Raw genomic sequence first — 26535 nt, 5'->3', positions numbered from 1 at the left:
GGGTTCAACTGATTGGAAGTACTGCGTACCATTTGGAAGGCGGTGATGGTGCCGAGACTGACCTATGCGAACGCTGTGCTGTGTGTATCGTCAGGGACCGGAGAATTTCTGGAGCTGCGACAAACAGAGGTGGGACGTCGGTGGGCCCTGGGAGCCCACCGTACGTCCCCGAACGAGGCTGTGCAGGGAGACGTGGGGTGGTCCTCCTTCGAGACACTGGAGGAAACGGCAAAGCTGACTTTTAAGATGCGCTCGTGGACTCTTGGGGAAGAACGCTGGGCCCATAAAGCACAGCGTTGTTTTCCATACTCTGGTATGTGTACGCGCTGGAAGAAGAGAGTGCGAGCGTTGAGGATCAAATACGGCGTACCACTGCCTACGATCACGGACACCGAAGGCACCTGCTGGAGGAAAGGGAAGGTGCGGAAGCGTGTGGTGGAGACGGAGAAAGAGCTTTGGAGGACCAGCGCGAAGGCCAAGTCAGCTCTCGGTCTGTACACCGCGCTCAAGCGAGAGATTGTGCAGTAGCGCTTCTACGACAACTCCCTTGGCAGTGCACTACTCTTCGAGGCTCGAGCGGAAGTGCTGCGCACGAAGAAGTGGCAAGCCCGGATTGCCGGCCAGGTCAATGCGGACATCATGTGCACAATGTGTGGGCAGGATGAGGATTCGATCGAGCATGTTGTTCTGTTGTGTAGATCACTCCACCCCTGCCAAACCGAATGGATGCACTTTAATAATATAATAATTGGTTTTTGGTGGAATGGAAATGGCGCAGTATCTGTCTCATATATCGTTGGACACCTGAACCGCGCCGTAAGGGAAGGGATAAAGGAGGGAGTGAAAGAAGATAGGAACGAATAGGTCCGTAGTGGAGGGCTCCGGAATAATTTAGACCACCTTGGGATCTTTAACGTGCACTGACATCGCACAGCACACGGGCGCCTTAGCGTTTTTCCTCCATAAAAACGCAGCCGCCGCGGTCGGGTTCGAACCCGGGAACTCCGGATCAGTAGTCGAGCGCCCTAACCACTGAGCCACCGCGGCGGGGGATGCACTTTCCGCAGGCGCTAGGTTTCGGCTCAGGTCAGCCGACAGAGGGCGGAGCGACCGACAGCGAGGGGAATGAACTAGAAGCCTTTTCCAAGGCCAGGGCGGTCGAAACAACTAAACGCCGCCTTGAAAATTGGAATAGGCTCGCGTGATGGGTGGTGGTGACGACACGGCGGGACAGACTCCGTCGTAGCGTCCCAAAAAAGTTGGCTAGGACTTCAGTGTAAGGTCCGCCCGTTATAGACAAGCGTCATGTTTGTAAACAAAGGTGGCGCTGCGGTCGGCAGCGATGCGGGGTGTAGGCAAAACGCAGCGCGCCTACACTGCGCCAAGCTACGCTGCCTTAGAAACCAACAGGTGTATGCGAATATTTCAAAGCGTGCGCGTCGCTTGTGGTTAGAAATATTTTTGTTGATGCTCGGAGAGTAGTTCTGTACTTTTTCAGGCTGTTCGCGAGACGGAATTAGTAGGCGGAGCGCTGCATCGGGTGCTTCTCCGCTCCTAGTTGGCGGAAAGTAACAGCGCAGTGCTACGGCAGGTGAAGGCGCGATGATTCTGGTGTGGGCTAGTTGGTGCATACTTCCTACGACACAGATTGACACAGCGCAACGGAACGAGGGCGAGAAGAAACACGAAACACAGGGTGGGAGCTGAAAGTATGCACCAACTAGCCCACACCAGAATCATCTTAGAACGTATTTCTCCTAAATTGGGCTGTTTTTATTTCTGTCAACGACCTATGCACGATTCTGACATAGCCCTGGTAAACCTGGTAGCTGTGACCACCTGCAAGTCGAGAGTCAACGCCCGTCCTGTGTTTCGTGTTTCTTCTCGTCCTCGATCGTTCCGTTGCGCTGTGTCAATCTGTGTCGTAGGAAGGCGCGAGGTATGGGGAGGAACTAATCGTCTACAGTTCTCAACTTAAGCTATGTTGCTACAAGTTCTCAACTCATGGGCCGATAAAGCATATCCGATCGCTAGTGCAAGATAGGACGACGTGATGCACGACGCGAATCAGCTTTCTTACACGACGAACCTTGTAATGTGCTTCCTATATTCACGTAGCCGCTTCCCTCCGGAGAACTTGGAAATTAATGAACAATATAGCTGCTTTGAATAAGGAAAATGTGATCCGAGAGCTCCACGAGCGCATTCATAAACGTTTTCCTCGAGCTCCAAACGAAATTTACGCTCACTCTGCTAAGCTACAAAATTGTGCTTCTTATTTTAGAATTTATTCATGTGTGCGCATTCTGCTGGATTGGGTGGCTTTGGCGCGGAATTTGCTGTGTTTGCCAGGTTCTGATCGACCTACAATGTGAAAATTCAATTAAGTTGGGAAATAATTAACACTGCGCAACATTAATATGTCGAGATCCTATATAGCGTCGTTGGACCGGCGTTGAAACGACACACTTGTTGAAATTCGCGAAAATGAATACAGAGAAAAAGAAAAACCGTCGTGCGTGCTACTGCCCGAGTTCGGTGTTTCATCCAGCGCGGCACGGTGTGGACGCGAATGAATTAAGGCGACTGGCGGCAGCTTAATTTTTGCCTTTACTTTCGCGCGAAGAAATGCTCGGGACGTTGTCCGGGTGATAAGCATCTAAAAAGGCCCCCCGAGTTCAACTTACGATCCCAAGCACACGGCCAGAATATCGCGCCTAAACTTATGCTGAGAGCACGACAGATTGAGAGCGAGTTGCACGCGTTACTTGATTTTTGCACAGTTCACGCGACCGAAGAACAACAATGCGAAGTCAGAGACACGAACCAACTTATTAGATTTGAATGCAGAAAAGCAATGTAATAACCCAAGGGGTGAAATGAGCTCGGCGTAATAACCCACGAGCTCGGCTGTAATAATTATCCGCGAAGCCAATCCGTCGCCGAACTTGTCTTGCTCCTCGGCCCCTGCCCGTCGCTTTCGCGCCTATCTGACTGCAATAAACTCGTGGAAACTTATGCCGCTTCCTTTCTTCTGCATTGCGGCTCAACCAACCGCACCACAATTTGTCGGCACGCCGTGAATTGTGCCCAAAAACACGCAAGCGTGGCGCACGCAATGCGGAAGGTCCCGCTTTTTGTCTACACAACGAAAGTGGATGGATGGATGGATGGATACGGCTGAACCATTTACATCGGGCGGTGGCTCAAGCCACCTCGCCATGTCTTGTGAAATTTTACTCCTGTCTTGCTTTTAGCCACCAATCAGATAACCTTCGCTTGGTTACTTCTAACCTCTTAAAATCCACTTTCCCTTCACTATCCCTAAACCCCAATGCCTTGGGTAAGTCAGCCCCGCTGCCTTCCACTGTAGGGTGAAGCCCTTTACAGAAAAGTATCAAGTGTTCAGCCGTTTCCTCCTCCTCTCCGCACGCAATGCACAAAGTGTCCATCTCCTGGTACCTGACTCTATACGTCTTAGTCCGCAAACTCCAGTCCTGCTGACGCCAGTCACTGCTGACGCCAGCGCCGCCGCATCTCTTTGACGTCACGGCCTGACGCTTGTCTATAAAAGAGATAAGATCCAATCCAATCCAATCCATGTTCTTAGGCATTGTCGAGCAGAGGGACGCGGAAAATAGACTCTCTCGATCCTTACCTATATAGAAGCCACATTGAGTGTTGGTGCGCGAGGTAAAGGGAGTGGTGCGTGTTCAAACCAAGGCGCCAAGAACTGCCTGCAAGTATCTTTTAACGCTGACAACAGTTATTTTTTTTTTCAGCTCATGGATGCTGTTCACGAGCCCAACTCTCGTGAATGGATAAGCGAGCCCGTGAAAGTGGCAGAGTTCAAGGAGCAATGGACAAACGCCTTGGAAGCAACGCGACATTACGAATCCGATGACATGAGTATCGGGGAAACTATCAGGAAAGCTATGAATATCTCGGAATCTGCGCTAAAATGCTTGGAGGAAGATTTTCGGTGAGTAGCGTTCATTTTTTTCTGCAAGTTTTGCATCGTAGTCGTAGCGTTTCGCGTCTTGCAGTGCGGTCATTCCCTTGTGTCATAGCGTGTGAATGCATAAATGGAATGAAAAGTTTAGTTAAGCTGCAGTTTTTATTGAAGCAAACGGGCAGCACACTGCTAAGTGCTCGACGCAGTCCCTGTGTTGGTCAAATGTGCCAGAGCTAGACAAGCTTGTTTTAAGGCCTGTAGTTGACATTAGCTTCCGAACTGTTTTCAGGTGGAGCCTAGTGGTTGTGATGGCCCGAGCGCTGCGCGTTTCATTGGAATGTGTTCTTGACGATCGAACGCTGTTCAGACGCGCCGCGTTCTTCGCCGTGATTTATGTAAACTTCGTGGAGGTGCCCTGTGCAAATCTAATGTGCTTTTCGCTCCCGGTCACCGTATTGTGTATGTCATGAGGGTGTCTACAGATGTCTTCGTCTGGTCACTGCTTTTCGCTGCGATGCGTATCTGTTAGACGCGGTTCGTGAAGTCATCAATATCACTAAGCGCACACGTCTCCAAGTATTGACTGGGCTCATAGAAAGGAAGCAGAACATTTGTTGTACAGCGAATAAAATTTCTGCTGTTATAACGAACCTTTGCATGCATGACAAAGGCCGCTGTTGGTTCTTTGTATGTGTGACCTATTAAACACAGTCACCATATTGACCAACCATATCAACAGCAGGAGTGTAATAAATGGTATTGGTATATGGGGTTTAATAGGGCAAGCATTCAGCCCACTGTAGTACAATGGAGAGTTGAGTTAGTTGGTAAATGAGGCTTAGCCATGATTCTGTGCTGTTCTTGGTGAAGAACGGCGCACACTGCCACTGGTAACCAAGCTTGGGAACAAATTGCACATCTGGTGAAAGACATCACAGAGGGCGACTTGGAGGTTGACTTCCTATGTGAACACATTGAAACGTTACATATATCTGGCAGTGACGTCGCAGCAGTTGCCATTCTGGTGAGACAGAAGATATCTGAAAAGGACCACTTTTCGGCAATCTGCTTATTGAAACCTCTTCTGGCCTGCACTGCCGAAGCTATGCGTAGTTCACTGTCATGGTGCCTGTGACGTCAGATGCGAGCTATCTTGACATAGCTGATGGTGCAGCTCACATATGTACAGTGTTTTTTTAAAACCAGCCCTATTCAAACTAGTTTTGTTTTAAATGTTATCTGAGAAGGGTTGCAACTGCCTTATAACTGTGGATTATGTAAAAGCAGGGCTATACCTCTGTGAAATTTAGCGCTAGGCAGACATAATTGTCAGATTATTATGAAGCATCTGTGTGACCAGACAGTGTGGTGTAATCTTAATATAAAGAAAATTTTTCCTACTGGGTTTATAGCTTTTCATTTTTTAGGACAGAGCCAGTAAAAAAATCTGTCTGTTTTCAATTTTCCAGGAACTTCAAAGGACATTTTTAAAACCTTGTCTTTTGAAAAAGTTGTCATTTGCTTACATAAACAAAGGAGGGAGCTGAGAAATATCAAGTCGGCTCTGTGTTGTTCATCTGCAGTTAAAGGTGCACTAAAGAGGAATCTGATCTCATCTTTTTGCCACGGGAACTCTATCTGCACGTTCCGGGCATTCCTTGAAACTTCGAACTATTGTCCAGTGCGGCCAATTACCCTAATTAAATCGGATTAAACGTTCCGGCTCCCGGCCTTTTTTTTGAACTCACCACTGTACGTAGGAGGAGTCAACCAACTCGTCAGCCAGTCCCGTGGCGGCTCGCCGCTCTGCCATAGGCGTAGTGATATGTAAATCAGAGTCCACTTGTATGTTTTTTCCGTGAGCCTGATTTGCAGCTATATTGTCTGCGACTGAAGCTGTTTATTCACAGAAACCTAAAAACAAGATAAAAGCGAAAGTGAAGCCGCCACTAGATTGGTTGAAAGGCACTCCACGCGTTGGTTGACTCCGCCTACCTACCGCATTGAGTTAAAAAAAGAAGGCGGGAGCCGGGACGTTTAATCCGATTTAATTAGGCCAATCGGCCGCATATGAAAATAATTCAAAGTTTCTAAGAATGCCCAAAACGTGTAGATATTGTTCCTGTGGTAAAAATACGAGTTCAGATTCCTCTTTAGTGCACCTTTAAGACCGCAGGCATAAGATGCGATAGGAAATTTTGTAGTAGCTTCATGCTGGCAGTGAATAAGACATACCTGCATCTTTCGTGGTCGAATCGAGTCAACCTTCTATTTGTGGCAGGTGCAGCAAAGACTCAGCACTCGATGTCCCCACAGTATGTCAAAGGAAAGAAATCAGTACAGAGCAACCTTTTAAGCTAGCATGCACAGTCTACATCTAACTTTATCATGTTGACATGTTACTCACAAAAGGACCATCTTTTAGTCCTTAGTCACCTGCAATATTCTTGAAACGAGCCATTACACTAAAAACATGTCTTACAACGTCTAAATCAAGGCAGGGCCTTTTTATAGGGCTTGGTATAATCTGCATTTGTTTCCTGCTGGCTAACCCTCAATGAACAGGTTCGAGTGCACCCAGGACTTGCGTTCACCGTGTGAAAGCATTTTAGAACTATGCTTATGTCTGGTATTTTTCCATAGCTTGAACTACATTAATGGTGGTCATGTGTTATGATGCATCAGGATGCTTAGTTTGTATTGCATCAAGATTTGAACAACCACCGTGGTGGCTCAGTGGTTATGGCGTTTAGCTGCCGACCCTAAAGACGTGGGTTCGATCACGGCCCTGGCGGTCGAATTCGATGGAGGTGAAATTCTAGAGGCCCGTGTACTGTCAGTGCACGTTAAAGAACCGCAGGCAGTCGAAATTTCTGGAGACCGTCACTACGGCATCCCTCATAGCCTGATCCACTTTGGGAACAGTAAAGTAGTAAGGTCTCTCTTGCAGGCCTTACTAGGCTCGATATCTTCTTCGCACCAGAGGTGCCCCACCGCTCTAGACGGTTGCTTGATTTGTTTTATATACAAATATTTACATTATAAACATGTTGATACTCGAGAGACAATTAAAGTGGCAAAAAAAGTTAAACAACAAAAAGGTGGAACTGGCTAACACTAGGGGAGGCCCTTCCTCGGCATAGCTGTGAACGATTTTCCAGGGCTCCGGGCCCTGGTTTTAAAGACCTAAAGGCGGCCCGGCCCATATTCAGTAGCATCCAATCACGTCAAACTATAAACGTGATTGGTTAAACAGGTGTATGACCGGCCCTCCAATGTCCGTAAGGCATATAACCCTTTAAAAAAAAAGAAAAACCCATTTTCTCAGTAGGCGCCACAACCCTTCGTCTGCAGGTTTGCCTGCCCGCTCGGTCCCTACTTTCCCAGGGGGATTAGCAATCGGTTTCGTTGAAGCTCGTCAACTCGGGCGCCGTTCCGCAATTAGAGCTGTCATCGGTCTCCGGCGGGGTGTTTCCGCTGTGTGCGAGTGCCCTCTCAGTCCCGACTTTCCCAGGGGGACTAGCGTTCTAGATGAACATATGCGGCTTAAATTCCACGCTGATACCCGTTCGATGGGGTTCTCAAATCTGGCCGCTGCTGTCCATCCATCATTCCCATTGCTCCCCTCCTTGACAAGACTACTATTTCTCAAGATTTTCCCACGAGATGTTTGTCGCAAGGTCACATCGCGTCCGGTGTCTGTCAAGACGAGCGGGCTTCCAGCGTGCAAGGATTACGTGTGCGGCTATCGTTGTCAGTGGTGCTTGACCCCAAGATGGGTGCTTCTCTTCAGCGCGCTCCACCGCCGCCCGGGACAAGGGCGGGGTGTTCGAGGGGAGCCTGCAGCTGTGGTATACAGAGACCGGGTGACCGGTCCTAATGACCCCGTGGATCATCGATCTCTTACAGGGATGTTAAACCCCCATATACCATAATCATCTGATTTTTGGTTTGCTCGGTGCAATATTCCACTAACAGTATTCTATCTGACCTGAAATTCAAATAGCAGTACTTAATTTTGAGCAATAGGGTACTGGCAGCCTGATAATTGGGGTATTCTACCGCCCACCTGGTTCATCGCGAGCAGAATTTGAGCACCTATCAAGTATTCTCGACACTGTTGACGGTGATCCTATCTTGTTGGGCGGGGACTTCAACCTCCCTGGCATAGATTGGTCAGCCAGTTCCCCGAGAGACAGTGCTCAAGGTTCTTTGTACTCGACATTTTTCGATTTAATTGATTCATTCAGGTTCCATCAGTACATTCATGATGCGTCTCGCAATGATGGCTCTGGGAATATTCTTGATCTATTGCTGTGCAATACCCCGATCGTTATAACAGATGTTAGAGTACTGCCGGGAATAAGTGATCACAATATAGTGATAGCCGACATTTCAATTGGAAATGTGTCAGTCGCAAAGAAACTCGCGCGAAAGGTCTATGTATTTAGTAAGGGAAATTATGAGAGCATTAACATAGAGTTAGAATCATATTTTTTGGTTTTCGATACTTTGGCTGATGAACTTAGTACTGAGCAGTTATGGACCATTCTAAAAGAAAAACTCTTACAGCTACAAGACATGTTCATCCCCACGCAAACTATATCTCCTAGAAGAGCTAAAAACAAACCATGGTTCAACAGTCAGTTACGCGCTCTCACGAAAAGAATAAAGCGAGTTTATCTGAAACTTAGAAAAAGGCGTTGCCCTGGGAATCTAGCTGAACTAAAAAGGTTGAAATTTGAGTTCAAATCGCTAGCAGGAACAGCGAAACTTTCTTACTTTTCTTCACTTGGAGACAGGCTGGCACAGGATTCGAAGCAATTCTGGAAACATGTTCGCAGTCGCGGCAAAGATGACTGCTCGGTACCAACAATAAAAAGTGGTGATACGCTCATTGAAGACGACGCATGTAAGGCTGACACCTTTAGTAAATATTTCTTGTCGGTATTTACTCCATCCCACTCGCGAGCTTTACAGATTCCAGCAAGTGCTGATCTGATGCCAGAAGTTATCTTTAGTACAGCAGGAATTCGCAAGTTATTGCGCAATGTGAACCCGTCGGTTGCAAGCGGCCCAGATGATTTACCAGCAGCAGTTATCAAAAATTGCGCTGATACATTGTCATTGTATTTTACACGATTATTTGAAAAGAGTTTGCAAGAAGGCACTCTGCCGAAAGACTGGAAATTGGCTCGCGTTGTGCCTATCCATAAAAGTGGACCGAGAAATTTGGTAGAAAACTATAGGCCTGTGTCTCTAACAAGTATAGCTTGCAAGACAATGGAGCATGTAATTTACAGTTCTATCATGTCGCACCTCGTTAAACACAATTTGCTTAACCCTGCTCAGCACGGATTTCGCCAAGGTTTGTCTTGCTCTACACAGTTGGTTGAGTTTACTTATGATATCGCAGTCGCTATTGATAAACAGAAAGTTATTGATTGCATTTTTTTGGACTTCCAGAAGGCATTTGATATTGTTGCGCATGATCTCCTTGTTTCTAAATTACGCAGCTACAATTTGAATGAAAGAGTCATTGTATGGATCTCTGAATACCTATCCCTACGGCAGCAGTGTGTAGTTGTTGGTGGTTGCTCCTCGAACTATGGTTCTGTCACTTCAGGCGTCCCCCAGGGCTCTGTTCTGGGGCCACTTCTTTTTTTGTTGTATATAAATGATATTAATGCTGATATTACTTCTTCGTTCAGAATGTTCGCAGACGACTGCGTGATTTATAGAATTATAGATAGTTCACTTGATGTGCAAAGCCTGCAAAACGACTTAGATAAGATAGCCATGTGGTGTAATGATTGGGACATGACCTTGAATACTAAAAAGTGTGTACACGTCACCTTTTCGAGGAAGCGTTCCTACCCTGCTTATATCTACACTATAAACCATGCGGCCTTGAAAAAAGAACAGAATTTTAAATACTTAGGCGTTTATCTTACTGCTGACCTGAGGTGGTCAAAGCATGTTAATTACGTCGTAAAGAAAGCTGCTGGTATACTAGGTTTGTTAAGAAGAAATTTCAGCCACCTTCCAGAGCATCTCAAAGAACAGCTATATTTTACTCGCGTCCGCACAGTACTCGAATATGCATCAGTGTGCTGGGACCCGCACACACAAGAACTTATTGACAAATTGGAAAAAATTCAAAATAGGGCATTCCGCTTTGTACTAGGAAACTATTCCAGGACACTCAGTGTCTCGGAAAGCAAAAGGAATCTTCAGTGGCCAGAACTTAAAACTCGAAGAAGAAACCTGAGATTAAAATTTTTGCATAACATTTTCTATTCCATGACTGGCATAGACGGATCAAAATATTTGAAGCCGCCTTTCTATGTCTCGAAGCGAAGGGACCACAATTTAAAGCTTCATGAATTTCCTTTTAAAGGTGACGTACTCCATTATTCGTTTTTTCTGCGAACAGTTCACGAATGGAATGCTTTGCCGCCACATATTGTTAATGTTCTACCTAATGATGCCTTTTTTCATGCGTTAAGTGCATGATTTTTTTGTTTTTTGAATGTGAAAGTGCCCCCCTGCTGTAATGCTGAAAGGTGATGCAGGTACCAAATAAATAAATAAATAAATAAATAAATACCATTTGGTCCAATAGGGTATGCGTACCAGTTGGATCCACTTGGAAACAAATGGACTCAATGGGTCAGGCAGTTGAACTCATGACTCTAACTGAGCATCCCAATTGGATCATCCAGTTGGGCGGGTACAATTGGAGTGCATATTTGGAGCTTCCAATTGGAAACCTGATTTCATGACTGAGTTCTTTATATTGCTCTGTACAGGTACAGAAGAGCGAAAAAATGAGTTTCCCGAAAAAAAAAAAAATCTCCTAAATTTACTAAATTGTTTTCATCATTTCCACTATATATCTGGTCGTGATTAAATACAATAACTTTACTGAATGAACCAGCGGCACTGGCTTCAGGGTGAGGATCAACTGAATGGTACGTAACGCTGACAAAAAGTCATTTTCGTGGACATAGATTGAACACTCTTGTTTTGTCGCCTCTTCAGGGTTTTAGTGTTCCAATGGCTTATGTGTCATGCATGCTCGCCTGTGGCCCACTTCGAGCTTCCACTTCAGTTGGGAGCCAACAGATGTTCTTACAGGCTCCAACTGGAACCAATTGTGTTTTGCAACCAATTCTACGGTCCAGTTGGTTCCAGAAGCACAATTGTAAATTTCTCAATTAGACCCTGTGGTATTTTCGGCTGGGTAGTTTCATTTAGGATTTCCTTGTGTTTTACAACGATAGCTGTTCGGTGCCCGTCCCTGGGTTTCGTCACCGTCGGCGTAATTGGTGTATGTCATTAACGTACCTACCGGTAATTAATGCACTCACCTTACATTACGGTCAACCTTGGTCGCATAACCCTATGGGTGGCTCTGTTTGGAAGAGCCGCCTGCCAAAACTAAATGCCTACACAGCGATCTACACAGCTATCGCTGTATATCGTGTTACATAATCATAACATTCCTGCAAGTTTTTTTTCTTTCTTTTCAGCCCAGACAAGCTTTGCTGTGGACTAGAAAACCTGGACAGGACAAAAGTTCCAGAAGTCACTGACCTGGAGACCATAAAGTGAGTTCATCGGTGGATTCGTTTGATTTTAGCCTATATGGTTCAGTTCACTGCAGTCTACTGATGTAATGCTGGACATATGTGTGTACCTCTGCTGAAATCATCATTTAAGAAAGACGTGACTGATTATGTGTGATAAGTAACACAAGCTTATGAATACTTATGTGCAGGGAACTGAAAAAAGAGCTGCAGAAGCAGAAAGAAGATATGACACATCGCTACAAGGCAGCCTTCTTTGTGCGCAGGTCTTGTCCGCTCACAAGTGTGGTACGTAAATAAATACTCTAGGTTTGATTAGCCTTCAGGTGAAGCTAATACAAGGTACTTTTCTAATGAGAGGCTTTTGTATGTACTTTTCCTGCATTTAAGATTGCTGCTTCCGTGCTGCATTAATGTTCAATGCCAGTGTCATTACTATTAGCAATGATTCTCAAACTGAGTTGAACAGAGTTGTTGGGTTCCTTGGAGTTTTTTGGTGTTCCTGGGGCTCTTAGAATCCATTCATGCCCCACCCTCCAACTTTCCTTCACCCACCGTATTCTGGTGTTAACAGTACTGTAATTGCTTATTGTAGAGTGGTTCACTGTGCAGGCAGTAAGCATTAATGCAGGAAACATGAGTTAACTTTGTCTTGTCTTTTCACGTTTCCTTTTGTTTTATTTTGTTCCCTTGCTCCAAGAACCTGGTGAGCGAACACTCTCGTGTCAAGCCCCCAGATACCGAGAGGGTTCCCAGTGGGGAAGCTGTACTGACGGTACAGGTCTTCAAGCCCATCAAAACTCCGGTTGGTTTTAGAAAAGTGCGCATGGGTTGTCATGCCTATCCTTTCAAAGTGAGCACTTTTGTCACATTCTTGGCATGTTGCTTTTGAAACTATCTGCACAAAAAGCGAGAGAAAGGCCGTGCCATTTTCATTAAGAACTAGAACCTGCCTTGTGGCTGCTATGGAAGAAGCAGCCCATGTTGAAACAATGTGGAGAGCATCTTTTAGGTTGAATTTAGGGTTGACCCAGTGCTCTGGTGCAGTGGTTATGGTGTTAGGCTGCTGAGCCCAAAGTTGGGACTGATAAAACGAACATATTTCCTGATCACTTCAAGTTTGTCTTAAAGTCTCTGCTCCTTGTGCATACGGCCAGCACAACTAGTTATCATGAAATTGGTGACGTGCGAGCCGCGCCACTTCCCACTGCTCGCGGTATGTACCGGATGACTAGTTGTGCGGCTCCCGCATTCACATATGTGCATCGATTATGTTAAGAGTATAACATTAAAGATATTCGTTAGTGAAATCACAAGTTGAACGAGGTGGCTTTATAATGCATTGAAAATAGAGCAAGCCAGCCAGTATTTTGAAATTGGAATTAACAGAAAGTGAAAATGCTCTTGAATTGCCCTTCTCTGTAATGGCATTATGGCAGTGGTAAAGCAGTAGCAGTGCACTGTAAAACATGGAGGTAGTTTGTACCCTGCGAGTTTTGTGCACCCCGTGGCAGATATTTTCATAGGGGCATATTCTGCTGGCTCAATATTCTCAAGGGCTTACTGCGGAGTTCTTCCAACCATTTTGTTTTGATAGTTATGGTATTTGATTCTCGTTAAAAGCATTTTGGTGTTTGTTCATGTCTGGGATGATGGGGCATTATCCTGATCGTTGTGCAACTGCAGCTGCCTCCTTTGTATTTCAGGTCCTGTCAGAAGTGACAGTGCTTGGCAGCCAAACATTGCGCGAATTGCGTGCAAAGATACAGTGTATTTCCGACGATGTTCCTATAGGAGATTTCAGTGAAAACCCAGACAAGCCTCAAGAACCAGCAGCCAGCGTAAGGCTATTTATCTTTCCTAACTTCTCTTGGCATTCATATCAGATTTGAGGAGGGAACCCATTTTTCAAGCTGTTTGTTGATAGACCCATGTGGTGCGCAGTTTGCAGCTGTCACATTTGGGTGGAGTGCTCAAGCAGCAATCTCCCCTGTAAAAAGAAAGTCCTACCTTGTCACATCTGCAAGGTAGTAGAGGCAGCACTTGCACTGATGTATAGTCGCATAGACTTAAAAGCCCGGTGGGCACAAGCACCTTGCTTGAGAGCCGTTAGTTAGTGTTAGTTCTGCTTTTGTAGCCCACTGCACATTGCTGGTGCACTGTACTATTGTGGAGAGAAGTGCCCAGGACGTGGCTCCGCCAACCGGAGCAAGTCAGACTGCATCACTGCGCCATCTAGCAATGTTTCGCCTGGTTCGAAATAAAGCTTGCGCCCTAGATATGGTGCAAGCCTGTACTTGCTGGCTTGTTCGCGTGAGTTGCTATTCACCCAGGAACCTTCCATGAGATGCCACTATGTGATGCCTATGTGATGCGCTATCAAATTCAGATAACGCTTCCCAGGGCGGGCAAGGGGCACAAATGTCCCTTTCCACATAGTCTATGTTCGACTGTCTGGGAAAAGACTGCAAAAAGAGACGCAGTCAGAAAAAACGAGAAAAGAAATGTTGCCATTCAATGCACGCTTGATTAAGAGTATACTGCTCTGGCTCGGCGAAAGCCATGACAACTGCCTTGTCACCACCGCAGCAGACGCTTTCAACCAATGCCTTCCTGGTGCCATCTCGTGGAAGATTCATGGGCAAAAAGCAAATCGTGTCAAGGCGTTCAGACAGTACATGCTTGTAGGCAAGCAAGGATGCGCATGCGCTTATTTTTGATCTTGAACGAGGTGAATCATCACTAGATAGCGCTGCGATGCAGTTTTCCCTGCTCCGGCCATTGGAGCCGCGTCCTTGGCAGTTCTGTCCCCAATAGTTCATCATTGGGATGCAGCCTGTACAGTGCTCCACACACTTGTTGAGAGTTCTAGAATAATGCGCTCTGGTAGACCATTTTTTGCATGATTATAAGTCGACCTATTTTTGAAATTGAAAAATCCAAAGTGGGGCTCAGTTACAATCAAATCGAAGCATAGAACCATAAATAAAGGCAAGACAAACGAGATACCTGGGATGCTACAAGGTGTTTGCTATTTTATGTTTGCTCGACGGCTTTACCTAGTAGCATTCGGCTATTCTGCGCGCTTGTTTGGTAGGGTTTTTCATTTTTTTTAACCTTTAACTGCGCACTTGGCCCTCATGGGAGTGTCGATAGTTGATGGAAGGGCTGCTGTTCCAGCCGTGGCAGCACCACCACTCGGAATGGTAGCACCTGGATGAGCCAGTGCCGCTCATGCCTAGTTTCTCTTTGGCTCTGTTTGACATATTTGACTGCCCACATTTTACCAGTTTTTAGTGTAGTGCTTCGCCAGTCATCATTTGTACTCCAGGGGCTGGTAAGCGTTTGGCGCTCATTCATGGCGACATTCAAGATGGCTGCCATTCTTTATGCCGAGTCAACGAACAACTGCGTGCCTGGCCGCAAGTTAGACTTTTCGGAACGGGTGATGCACGTGTGGCCGCTGCGGCTAAGCAAGATTTTCAGCTGTTCCACACGATGCCGTGGTGTGGATGTTTGCAAAGTTGGTGATTTCACTGGGTCAGTGATGTTAGAACGACGTGCTGTGGGACTGCAGCAGTGATGATGGCAGCACTAGCAAGGTGATGGTGCAAGTGTGCACACGTAGTCTAGTGCCTAATACATTTTCATTTTGGAACGTGCTTGCGGGCACGCGTTTCTTTTTTTTTTTCCTGACATGCGATATGGGGGTTGACTTGCAATCTTGTATATACGGTACATTGGCAACACTTGCAAGACATATGTGACTGGACTAATCGGTTTATTCTGTATTTAGAAACAGATACAGCATTAAAGTGACAACACTTCTCCAATCTTGTTTGTCAAGTTGTCATTGCTGCACTACAACTGTGTTTAATTTGCTGACCAAACGCTGCACTGTTGCTTTTGAAACTTTCTCACCTTTAAATCTTGCTGAATGCTTCTGAATGTAGCATGTCCCCGTGGCACTACAGCCCCAGCACTGGACCACTCATGTTGCACTGACGCTGCCGGGCTCTTCAGTGGAGCTGTAGTCGCTGTAGACTCGGCTGGCAGGGATTGCACCATTAAACAATAACCAGTGTGGAAACTAATTCTGCTTCTGGTGCTGTGAAACCTCATTAATTTGAAGCCGCCGCGGTGGCTCGGTGGTTATGGTGTTCGGCTGCTGCCTTGAAAGACTCGGGTTCGATCCGGGCTGCGGGGGTCGAATTTCGAGGGAGGCGAAATTCTAAAGGCCTATGTACTATGCTATGTCAGTGCACATTAAAGAACCCCAGGTGGTCAAAATTTCCGGATTTCCTCACTGCGGCATCCCTCATAGCATCCCTCACTTTGGGACGTTAAACCTCCATAAACCAAATCCAGATCCCAAGAGAGGGGTTTGCAAACCAAAGGACCACACCCACATAGGTTACGAAAAGGTCCGAAAATACAAAGTGTTTTCAATCAGGCAGCTTTTTGTACATTAGGAGCACAGGTGAAGTTATTCTACTCAACTGGAAAGCATCCACCGTTAAATGTGCCGCATTTAACTGTGCGCGCGGTGCACTATGCAGGGTTTGTAGTTGGACGGTGAAGGCCTTTTGCTAGGGTATGTTTTCAAGCCTTCTCTTGTCAACTATCCACTTTGCTCTTCTGTATCAACCCCGGTCAGCCAGGCTTTTCCTGATGGCAGCGGCTTTGTCGGTACTTCTGGCTATACCCGCATCTGGGTTAGTTTGGGGCCGGGGGGAGCTGTAGAGCCATGTAACCCCCTGAAGTTTGCGTGTATTCGCGCCACTGTTGGCCTGCCAGCTGAATACAGTTTTGCGCAGTATTCAATGGTGTTGCTGATTGGTGTGTCACTTGTACTTCTATTTTCCCTCCAGAGGGTGTCTCTGAGGTGTTTCCCTTGGTTCTGGCCGCGTGATCCTCCCATTTTTTTTTATTGGATTGGAACTGTGCTCTCTCTTGCACTGTTCGCAGTTTTTGCTCTGGTACCTCTTCACACGCGGCAATGTCACTTGTGAGGAAGCTCCACTGCTGGCGTGTTGCTCTGCGAAGGAGGCCATGGAGGCCTTCATCATTCTGGAGCAGTTCCGCATTAACAGTCCTGAGAGTGTGCACGTGGTACTGCATCTGACATTAGGAAAAATCATTGTTGCTGTGCAGTATTCATCTCGATAGCAGATGACTGCCACCTTGGTTTTCGCCAAACAAATTTACTGTGATGCAAACGGTTTCTGCAATTTACAGGAGGGCATTCATTAATTCACAGTTCTCCCGATGCCTTGAATTCTGAAATGACGAGGTTTTACTGTACCGTTGTTTTGCAGTGTTGTGAGCACTTCTTGGCAGATTTAAACTTTGCAATGCCTCTCCATTGCATTGCAGGAAATCTACAAATCAGGGTTTTTTTTCATTGGAAACACATTCTACAATGACATGTCTGATCCGTCATGTAGGGACTACAGCAAGTAAGTACATGATATATGTTTGGAGGTTTTCAAATTTCTTGCTTGTTTTGCGCAGGTTTTTTTTTTTGTGCACTTGTAAAGGACAAAATATTCTGGTGCGTTCCTTTGTTTACTAAGCCTGGTATGGCAAAGTAATCAATCTGTGGCACTGAAAGAAAACACCACGAATGAGTACATTCTCTCAAATAGATGTCCTTATAATTATATAGAGCACAATTAGGGGCGAGAGAGACTGATGTCAGTAGTAACAACACCTGTTCATAGGGAACAGTAATAGTGGTACTATATTGGGCACTTAGTTCATATCCTGTGTTTGTGCCTCCTCATATGGCTGTGTTTCAGAAAAGCTGACGTGGCTGCAGAATCTGAACCGTCTAACCTTTCTGGGGATAGTTCTGGTGGGCTGCACACTGTATTGATCCTGGCACCAGTGCAGTTGTCTTGCCTTTTGCTCCAGTGGCTGCAAAATTGGTTTCTAGCCTGCTGCAAATATTCTCCAGTTCAAGAGCGCGCTGCTTTTATGTTCAGGATAATGGTTGTGTGTTGCTGTGGTTGCAAGGCAAGAGACACTTTGTACCTGTGACATTTGGCAGCATCACCAAGTTGCTGTAGCCGTGTGGTGCAGGGGCTGTAGCTTACCCTTTAATGCCTAAATTGTAAAGTTACGAACAACATAAATCATAATTCTTCATCGAGCAATGTGCTGCACCCGTATTAATATCCAACTTAATGTATGTTTCTGTACTTCGGGATGTAGGTAAATCCAAAATTCAAGACACTCAGCACGGGCTTCTGTATGCAACTAGCACGAGTTCAGAAAACCAGTTAATGGTACCTGTTTTTAGCGGAGCTAGCCGCCGCGGTGGCTCAGTGGTCATGGTGCTCAACTGCTGATCCGAAAGATGCGAGTTCGATTCCTGCCGCGGCAGGCGAATTTTGATGGAGGCGAAATTCTAGAGGCCCGTGTACTGTGCGATGTCAGTGCACGTTAAAGAACCGCAGGTGGTTGAAATTTCCGGAGCCCTTTACTACGGTGTCCTGTATAGCCTGATTCGCTTTGGGACGCTAAACCCCCGTAAACCATAAACCTGTTTTGGCAGTCCGCCTTTTTCACAAGGCCGCTCTGCGCATGCATACCTCTTCTCTTTCAGCTCCACTGGTTGAGAAAAAATTGCCAGCTCCTATTGTGCATGTGCCTGTCACTAATGAACTGCGCATGCTTTATTTATTTATTGCGACCTCAAAGGCCCCATTAAAGGGGTACTACATGAGGGATGGTAGCAGCTGTCAAGCACATCCTTGCCACTTCGTAGGCGCAGCTGGCTCCTCATGGAACCAGATCACGCCTGCGTCTCCCGTGTGCGTTTGTTTTCAACCAGTTGCAGATGAATTTCCACCACTCTCCAGAGAGTGCCAGAACTTGTGAAAAAGGCAGGTTGTAAGAAGGGGTGTTCGTGCCCAGACAGAAGTGCACGTTTCATTTGGAATAGAAAACTATTTGGCCATAGCAGCTAATTGTTTGTGCACTGCCTCAGGGGGCACGCGACATCCTTTATCAGTCCATTCCTGTCCACTTAAGGCACTCTTTTTCATTGATGCTTAATAAACAAACTTGAGAGTGGCAATGGCAATGGCTTGTCACTGGCACATTTTTTATAGCCACTGCCTGTATTCAACAGTTTCCTCCTTCGATGAGCATGCACACAGCTTAGGCAGCTGCTGTCACATTGTCTTGCGGAGTAACACACGTCACGAGGCAGTAAGACCTGTAGAAGCTTATACTAGTACGGATTATTTGTTGGGTCAGATGCAAAAATTTCCACGGGAATGAGTTCCAGTATGTCTTTTGAAACAGCAGCTTAGTGGCACAAGTGCCCACTATTGGTAATTAATGACAAACTCCAAGTTCATAAATATTTTTTCCAGAAAGGGGGCTTTTTCGGCATCTGGTAAAAAATGAACAGTCTTCGGAAACAGTGTATGCAGGGCTAATTTTTCATGTCGTTTATGTCAGTATGTTCTTTATTTAGGTTAGAGTTACCACAATACGATGAGTTCACATCAGTTGTCGTATGTGTGCTTCTTTGCTGGCTTTCATGATGGACTTGGTGTTTTTGTTTGTAAGTGCTGCCTTCTGGGAATGTGTTGCCAAAGGGTTCTGCTCTGAAGTGCTGGTGAAAATAAGGGCATGGTGCATTGGGACACTGAGTTGAAGGACTAAGAAGTTCTACTTGGCTTGTGCTTGGCCTTGCAGTCAGGCATTGCTCGGGTGTGAAAATCCAAGAGACGGATGACTACGTTGGCCAGCCAACTTCTTTAGCATGTTGTGTGTGTGCCTGGCAGAGATGCAAACAGTGAAAATCTTCATCCCAGGGTGATCATAGAGTGGGCGAAGAACCCTCGGCGTGGGTTGGGACCATTCAAAACGGCCATCATGGAGGACGTTACGTTTGACGAGCTGGAGCTTCGCTTGGGCTATCCGTACGTCTATGTGCACCAGGGTAGCTGTGAACACTTGCTGGTGTTCAGTGACTTAAGGTAAGGCCTATGCTAGTAATTTTAAATGAAGTTGTTGCCAGGTGATGTAGTGTAAGCTGAAAGGAGAATCGTACACAGCCTACCATTACGTGACACCTGAGCCCAGACACATTTCTCCAGCCTCAGTTTCCTTGGAAAAGCAAGATGTGTGCAGTGAGACTGTTTGGCAAAACAACCTGGCAGCATCTTTATATATTAACACTCATCTTCCATTGATTTATAACAGTGATTTTCCTTTTAACGCTTTAAGGCGCATGGCACTCTTTAAACCAACCACTTCTGTACGTTTTCTATGGTAAAATAACCCGCTTACTACAATGCCCCCATGCCGCATTATAGGTTATGACAATGAAGTCTGTCTCCTGAGTGCTTGTGCCAGAAGGTAGTGGAATGCGAAATCCTTGAAAGCAAAAAAAATGAAAGAAATTCCAGCCACTGCACCCTCCCCACCCTTCCCACGGCTCATACAATAGAACCTGCTTTCCGGCCTTCTCCGCATCGCCAGCCTCGGGCCTCACTCCCGCTGCCTTTCCACCACTCCGAACACAAATGGGCTGCGCCCAGTTGTGTGCCACCCTCTGAAACACGAATGGAACGCGCCGACAGCGCTGATCTGCTCGCTCGCCCCTCATTCTGCGCAGTTCTGCCAACGGATTTGGTTGTTTGTGTTAGTCGATTGCGTCGAAGTCGTTCCTGGCCACGTGGTTTCTCCATCTCTTTTGAATCGCCGCCGAAACGGAAGATGGCTGATCCGCTTGCTGATTACTGGACGACGTTGCCGGTGAAAAGAAAGCGCACGGTTATCGATTTGGAGACAGTGCAGTATCGTGAAGGGCTACAAAGACGGTAAGAAAGTGGGTGACTTGGTTAAAAGTACGCACTATCGCAGCCGACGGTGTCGACGATCATCTGCTCCGCTGAGAAGTTCGACAAAGAAAAGTGCTCGCTTGACAGTGGGCGCAAGCGCATTCGACAAGGTGCCTATAGGGAGGTGGAGGAGGCCTTCTACGAGTGGTTTCTTGGTGCCCGTGCCCAGAACTTGCCTATCACCGAGCCGATTCTGGCCGCAGAGGCGAAGCAGCTTGCCCTGCTGATTAACAGTGTGGACTTCCAGCCAGGTAGCGGCTGGATACAGCGCTTCAAAGAGAGGCCATGGAGAAGGATGTCCGCAGGCTTCGCTCGAGGCAAGCAAGGCTGACTGCAAGCCAGTGAGAAATACGTTGCGAGATGCTTGTGGTGATTTCACCCCAGCGTTTCTTCGGGATTTCTCAAGCTGAGAGGCAGCCGCAGCAACCTTCTCGTATTTTTTACAAAGCCCCTTTTGGTGCCACCAAAATGGTGCCTCGGCGGAGCTCGCATGTCACTTGCCGTCTGTGACCCCTCTCTGCAGTTGTGCTTTTTTTCGTGCAACCCGTTTATAACAATTATCGGTTATAACAATGGAATTTTCGTGGCACTTGAATATTGTTATAAGTGGACTCGACTGTAGTATCCAACAATCTCGGCAGAGAACTTACAGGGCAACACGTCTGTAGAAGTGTACAGTGTCATGAGTAAAATGATGCTCCACATTATCGAAAGTCTTTATTCATTCTAGTTCATTCTGGTCTGGCACTGTGTCCAATGATTTCGTAGGGCATGAGTGAGGAGGCATGGTGGGTCTTCCACCATGCATCGTGCTAGGAAGTGTGGCTGGCATAGGTAGTATGCAGTAGCACAAGAGGGTGGACATTTTTATTGGCAGCATTAGCCCCACAGACCTCTGCAGGAAATTATGAGCTTGGTTGAATAATGGAAATATTATTTGTTGTTAGGCATTATCTGTGTGCGTGCCATATTTTATGCTGAGCATTGCATGCTTTTAGGTGTCATTACTGGCAGCATATTAATCATAGTGCCTGAAAGTGTGGAACACTAAGGAGGCCCGTGCACTGTGTGATGTCAGTGCATGTTAAAGAACTGTAGGTTGTCAAAACTAGTCTGGGAGCCCTACACTGCAACGCCTCTTTCTCTTTTCCTTCTTTCATTTCCTTTTTGATTCCTTCCCTCAATGTGTTATTGAGGTGTTAACTGACAATGAGACAGTTGCTGTGTCTTTCTTGCTATCGTAATTAGTTATTATATATATTATCATTATCTGGTGGTTAATGCTCGGAGATTAAAATTGGGTGACTTGCATTTCTTGGCAGGATGCACCATACCCATGATAGCCAGCATTTGCAGGACTACCCCTTTGTGGTGAAGACCTTTCCTGTAGGTAAACGGGTATTCTGTAACCTCTGCCGCAAGAGCCCAGCCAAGTGAGTATTTCAGATGGGACTGACAGATAAGTTTTGCTGGTTTGCAACAGTGAAGGCCTACGAACACAAGGTGGAAGCACGTTGGCTCGGGTGTTGCCAGGCATTGTGACAGCCTGAATCAAATCTTCAGTGAGGGGCTGTAGAAGCCTTTGTATTGGAGTTGTCCTCATTATTTTCTAATAATGTTGTTTCCTGCAAGGTATTTTGTGAGCGATGTAAGTACATTGCTGTTTACGTTAGGATGACAAGGAGAAGACAAGAAGCTCCCATTTGCCGTTCTCCATTGCTTAGAAGTGCCTTGTTTTTAATCTTATCACCCTGCTGACACAGGAAAGAAAATGTGCATATGAACTGCCCAGGTGCCGATGGAAAGTGGCCCTTTTTCAGTCAGTCTTTATGAATGGCTAAGATGGCCAAACAAGCTGGGAAGTTGCATCAATCACCTCTGACTATGTTTATTTTCCAGCTACAACAAATATTCTGTTCCATGCTTTGCAGCCCCATCCAAGTGAAAGGCACACTGCCACTTGTCATTGTTTGCTGCCTTTGTTTGGGCAACTGGCAGATTTTTTATTGCAGGTTTCACTAAGCACCTTACACAAGATACCACATTTACTCTCATAACGAGTATACCCAGTATAAATGCACCCTGTATATGAGTCATTGAAATGTAGAAAATATTAAATTGACTTCAATATGAACTTTACCCTGTCTAATGAATACCTAAATTTTTTTACAAAAAGTGCATTCATTATGCAAACAAATATGGTAATGCAGGGTAACTATAAAAAAAGAATATCATGTCTGATGAAAAAAGTAAATTCAAGATGGTTCTTTGCGTTTCTTCGGAGGGGCTCAGGACCTCTCCAAACATTAATTGGATGGTGTTGAAGGAGCAGACGATGATTGATGCCAGATGATGGAGACAAAGAGAAAATATATTTACAGGATGTACATTGGCAAACTGCGTTACAAGTTGAGTCACACAGACAGTCAAACTAACTTAAAAGAAATTATCTCACACAGAGAAGACCTTACTCATCGACCGGAGGTTAGAGTCTAGGTCTGTACAATTACGTGCCACTGCACGGAGCCTCTAGCTCAACTAGACAAGACTGCCCTCCAGTGATTTTACGTGCAATTTTAAAGCTTTTTCGAACAAAGAAGTTAGGGCGGGCATATTTCGTGGGCCGCAATAAGCTTCGATAACCAATGGAGGTAGTAGCCACAGCCCCTGAAGGTTGGACCAAACTGCGAGCCTGCGGCTGGGCTAAAAAGAAAAAGAAGCACATACAGAAAACATTCTGAAAACCCTCTCGCTGGCGGTGGTGGGGAGTTCTCGCCCTTATTGCTTGATGCTTTCCCCTTCCCAGCCGCACCCGCGCGTCGCCTTTCGAAGGATGAAAAGTTGTTTTCCAGTTAATTGGAGGGACCACTGGCTCGCCGCAGGAATGTCAGATGGCGGAGAACCGCGACGCTTCGGTGCCATCGAGAATGCCAAAAAAAGAAGAAAAGAAAGGGGGCCCATCGCAGAATGCGAGGTGGTCCGCATTCTGCCGCAGTAGGACTGCTGCCTAAGACCAAGCGGCACCACGTGCTCGTTGTGTGCGCCTCGCATGCTTTCCTGCCGCGCTTAACAAAGCCAGGTGTCTTCGGCCGACACAGCGGTGCTGTCAAGCAGCCAGTGCCTCCTGCGCCTTTGCCACTGCTTGCGGGGGTGGGGGGGGGGGGGGGGGGTAGCTCGGAGCTTCACTGAGAGCTTTCCACGTAGACCGGAGGCCCGCAGTGACCGCAAGCTAAGCGAATAAAAAAAAATGTATGCGTTGGAGAAGCGCGGCCTTACAAAAAAGATGTTGGGTTGCATAGTGCTGCTTGATATTCATTTTGAATTTTAATTGCATGTTGGCAAAGGTCATAGAACCTATTAAGAAGGCAAGACTGGATGTCTAGCTGGATTGCAAGCTACGTTGTTGCTGTGAAGGGATCGTGAAAATGTTTAAATCATAGGAACTCGGTATATTTACTGTCGGGTGCCAGTTTACATTTCAATAAAACTTGCATTTACTTTAGCATTACTATGCGAGGCCATCTTTGGCCAGCCAGAGCTTGTGGCATTGAGACACCTGCAGTATGCAACGTTTACAGAATTTTATGTTCTTTTTTTTAGGTGGGTGACAATTGGGAATCGGCGTGTCCCTGACGACCCCTATTTCTTTTGTGCTGTCTGTTTTCGGAAGTTCAACTACACTGCAGACAATAAGAAGATTGGGAGCTTCCAGGCATTGCCTTACAAGGATTGGAATGCAGTTTAGTGATCCTCGCTAGTCTGATAATGCATTCCAGGCAAAAAAGGTGATTTTGTACAGCTACATGCCAACGGTGTGTATGTGTTGTAGGAGCTCAAAACAGTTCTTGGTAATTAAATTTTGTTTTGCATTCAAGTCATACTGTATGGTACGCTTGAATTCTTCGGTGCAGTAAGGTGCAGTTTTCAGTGCTTCCACCCCTGCACCAAAATGATTGTTTGGGGCAATGACTCTAGCATTTCGTTTAGGGCGATTTCAACGCCTGCAGAACATGTTCACGCATTGACTCTTTCCTTGCCATGCAAAAATGAACGAGTTCGGATTTTCTTAGAGAAAGATTTTTAGGAGACTTCAGATGCAGCGCACATTGCAGTGCATGGGACTGAAGCCTTATAGTTGCACTTTCTAAAAAAAAAAACGAAACAGTTTTGTGTGCGAATCTTTTTGAATATTATTGGTTATATATGCTGGTATAAAAATACAAGCAAAACAAAAATGAGCAGCTGCATTGAGCCAGAAATTACAAAAAATTTAAATATACAAAACGTTGCACATGTTCTTAACTACCGTTCATGTGATTTTCAACTGCATACATAATACACTGCACCTTCCGTGGCCTTTCAAGTTAGGCCATATGACTGCTACTAGAGGAAGCAGTCGCGTGAGGACATGAAGTGGAGGTGGATTCGGAATGTGCTGCACATTACACGTGCTCCGACTTCTATTGTTTTTTTTTTTTATAGGATTGCTTGCAGTTCCGGCTTTGACATTTTTTTCGGTTGGTAGTTATAAAAAAATAAAAGTGCTGAAAAAATTAGCTGCAGTTCAACCCGGCTGAACCTAGTATGATGAGGGAAAGCTCTGTTAAGGTAAGCACACGCTTTCTTATAGCAAACGGTGCGTCACACGACTTCCGGCAGTTGCGAGAGTGCTGTCGACTCCGCATACACAGCTGTGGTGAGGCGCAGCGAGTCACGTGGCATGACGTCGGAGCCAAGCCTCCTCTTCTCCTGGTTTGAAGGTCAAATTTCATAGCCACATAACCTTCAGCTTTGTACGGGCAAGAGAAGCAGAACTTTCGCTCTAAATGCTCTAAAAAAAAGGTGTGGCCTTCGTTGACATCATCATAATAGAAAGTCTGCTGGCGCATTTCGTAAAATAGTGTTACGTAGTCCAAGACGGAAACGAGGCAAGAACGCCCCGGTCACAGCAGACTGGTCAAGAGCACAGGGCCTGAACAGAGCACAGCACAGGGCACCCAAGCCCGTAGCACGCGCGCCTCCGAGACACTTCTTCACCAGAATATTCGTTGCACGGCCCCCGGTTGCAAAAACACCACCATCTCGGTGTAGATTAGGGCATGGCAAGGGATGGTGAGAGGTAGGGCTTGAGGCGAGAGTCCGTTGCAATAGCACTGCAGTATGTTGCAAATACTCTAAACCTCCAAAAACGCTGTCATCATTTGCAAATCAAGCTTTCGGCATAACATAAAACGGAACGCACGCAAGCGCGTGCTGATGTCATGGGCCTCTGATACTTGGGTATCAATGGGAACTGAAATCCAACAATACACATGGTTGTCTAACCCACGACTGCTGCTCTAAAGAAAAAAAGGCAGTGGGTCAATTTATCTGAGCCAGAATATGCAAAGTGAAAGCTCTGTTCAGCATGGTTAGGCACTGCTTAGCTTTCGTTGATTTATTTTTCAAGACTTCAGCGAGATGAAATCACGTGACACAACTGTTGAGGAGCGGCCGAGCAGCAGCCAGCGCAGCGGTGGACGTGACTGGCAAGCGCTCAGCTATGGCCACTACGGCGTCGATGAAGATCGAGGCACCTGCATGCCACGCGCGATTTTGCACATGCGGCGCGCCTCCCGTTAGAGGTCAAATCCAAGTGCCAGTTGACCTTCAGTCTCAGCATGGTAGGAGTAGAACTTTTCGCTCTAAAAGTGCTCGGTGCAGTTTTTCGCCTTCCAGGAGCGCGCTGCGCAAAGGACATGATCGCCGAGCGGCGGACTAGGTAGGTAGGTAGAAAAAAACTAAACTGAAACCGAAGAGATGATGTTGCAGAAGCAAACTAGACGGTGCAGCTTGTCCAGGAGCGCTAGCACGAGTGCTAGGGTGCCTCGGTGCACCTTAAATAGTGCTGCGCCGTATTTAATTTTTTGGCGACAGGTTCAAAAGGTCGGTCCGATGGCCTATGGCGCGGAAAAACGGCTGTGTTCTTTCTTGACATAATCTTAAAAATCTGCTGGCGCATTTGGTAAAATATTCTGACAGTATGTTCCAAAGACCCGGAGCACCAACTAAAACACTGTCATCATTTACAAATTAAGCACACTACATGAAATGCGTAAATACAAATACACGAGGACGCGCTGAT

The 26535-nt window shown here is 46.3% G+C and overlaps 1 protein-coding gene across 3 annotated transcripts; it reads left to right on the top strand.

Moving 5' to 3' along the window:
- The first annotated feature begins 3576 nt into the window (after positions 1-3576).
- Positions 3577-24289, top strand: LOC144099054 (snRNA-activating protein complex subunit 3-like). 3 transcript variants are annotated; one of them, XM_077632080.1, is made up of 10 exons: positions 3577-3705; positions 3783-3982; positions 11491-11568; positions 11739-11835; positions 12248-12400; positions 13254-13388; positions 16924-17006; positions 19380-19544; positions 21734-21844; positions 24012-24289. In XM_077632080.1, the coding sequence occupies exons 2-10, from the start codon at positions 3786-3788 to the stop codon at positions 24154-24156; spliced, it is 1164 nt and encodes a 387-aa protein (XP_077488206.1). In that variant the 5' UTR covers positions 3577-3705; positions 3783-3785; the 3' UTR covers positions 24157-24289. The 3 variants fall into 3 exon arrangements, with proteins under 3 accessions (XP_077488206.1, XP_077488208.1, XP_077488207.1); XM_077632081.1 differs by having other exon boundaries at positions 3596-3693; XM_077632082.1 differs by lacking the exon at positions 19380-19544.
- The last annotated feature ends 2246 nt before the right edge of the window (positions 24290-26535 follow it).

This window comes from Amblyomma americanum, chromosome 7, assembly GCF_052857255.1.
Source record: "Amblyomma americanum isolate KBUSLIRL-KWMA chromosome 7, ASM5285725v1, whole genome shotgun sequence".
Taxonomy (NCBI): Eukaryota; Metazoa; Arthropoda; class Arachnida; order Ixodida; family Ixodidae; genus Amblyomma; species Amblyomma americanum.
The sequence above is the reverse complement of the archived record's forward strand: the minus strand, read 5'-3'. Positions and strand labels throughout refer to the sequence as shown.

What these genes read in the sequence shown, in the direction of transcription:
- LOC144099054 (XM_077632080.1), top strand. Translation starts at nt 3,786, where the DNA reads ATGGATGCTGTTCACGAGCCCAACTCTCGTGAATGGATAAGCGAGCCC. An exon ending in CTCAAGAACCAGCAGCCAGC is followed by an intron (nt 13,389 to 16,923) that starts GTAAGGCTATTT and finishes ATTGCATTGCAG; the next exon opens with GAAATCTACAAATCAGGGTT. An exon ending in TCATGTAGGGACTACAGCAA is followed by an intron (nt 17,007 to 19,379) that starts GTAAGTACATGA and finishes TCTTCATCCCAG; the next exon opens with GGTGATCATAGAGTGGGCGA.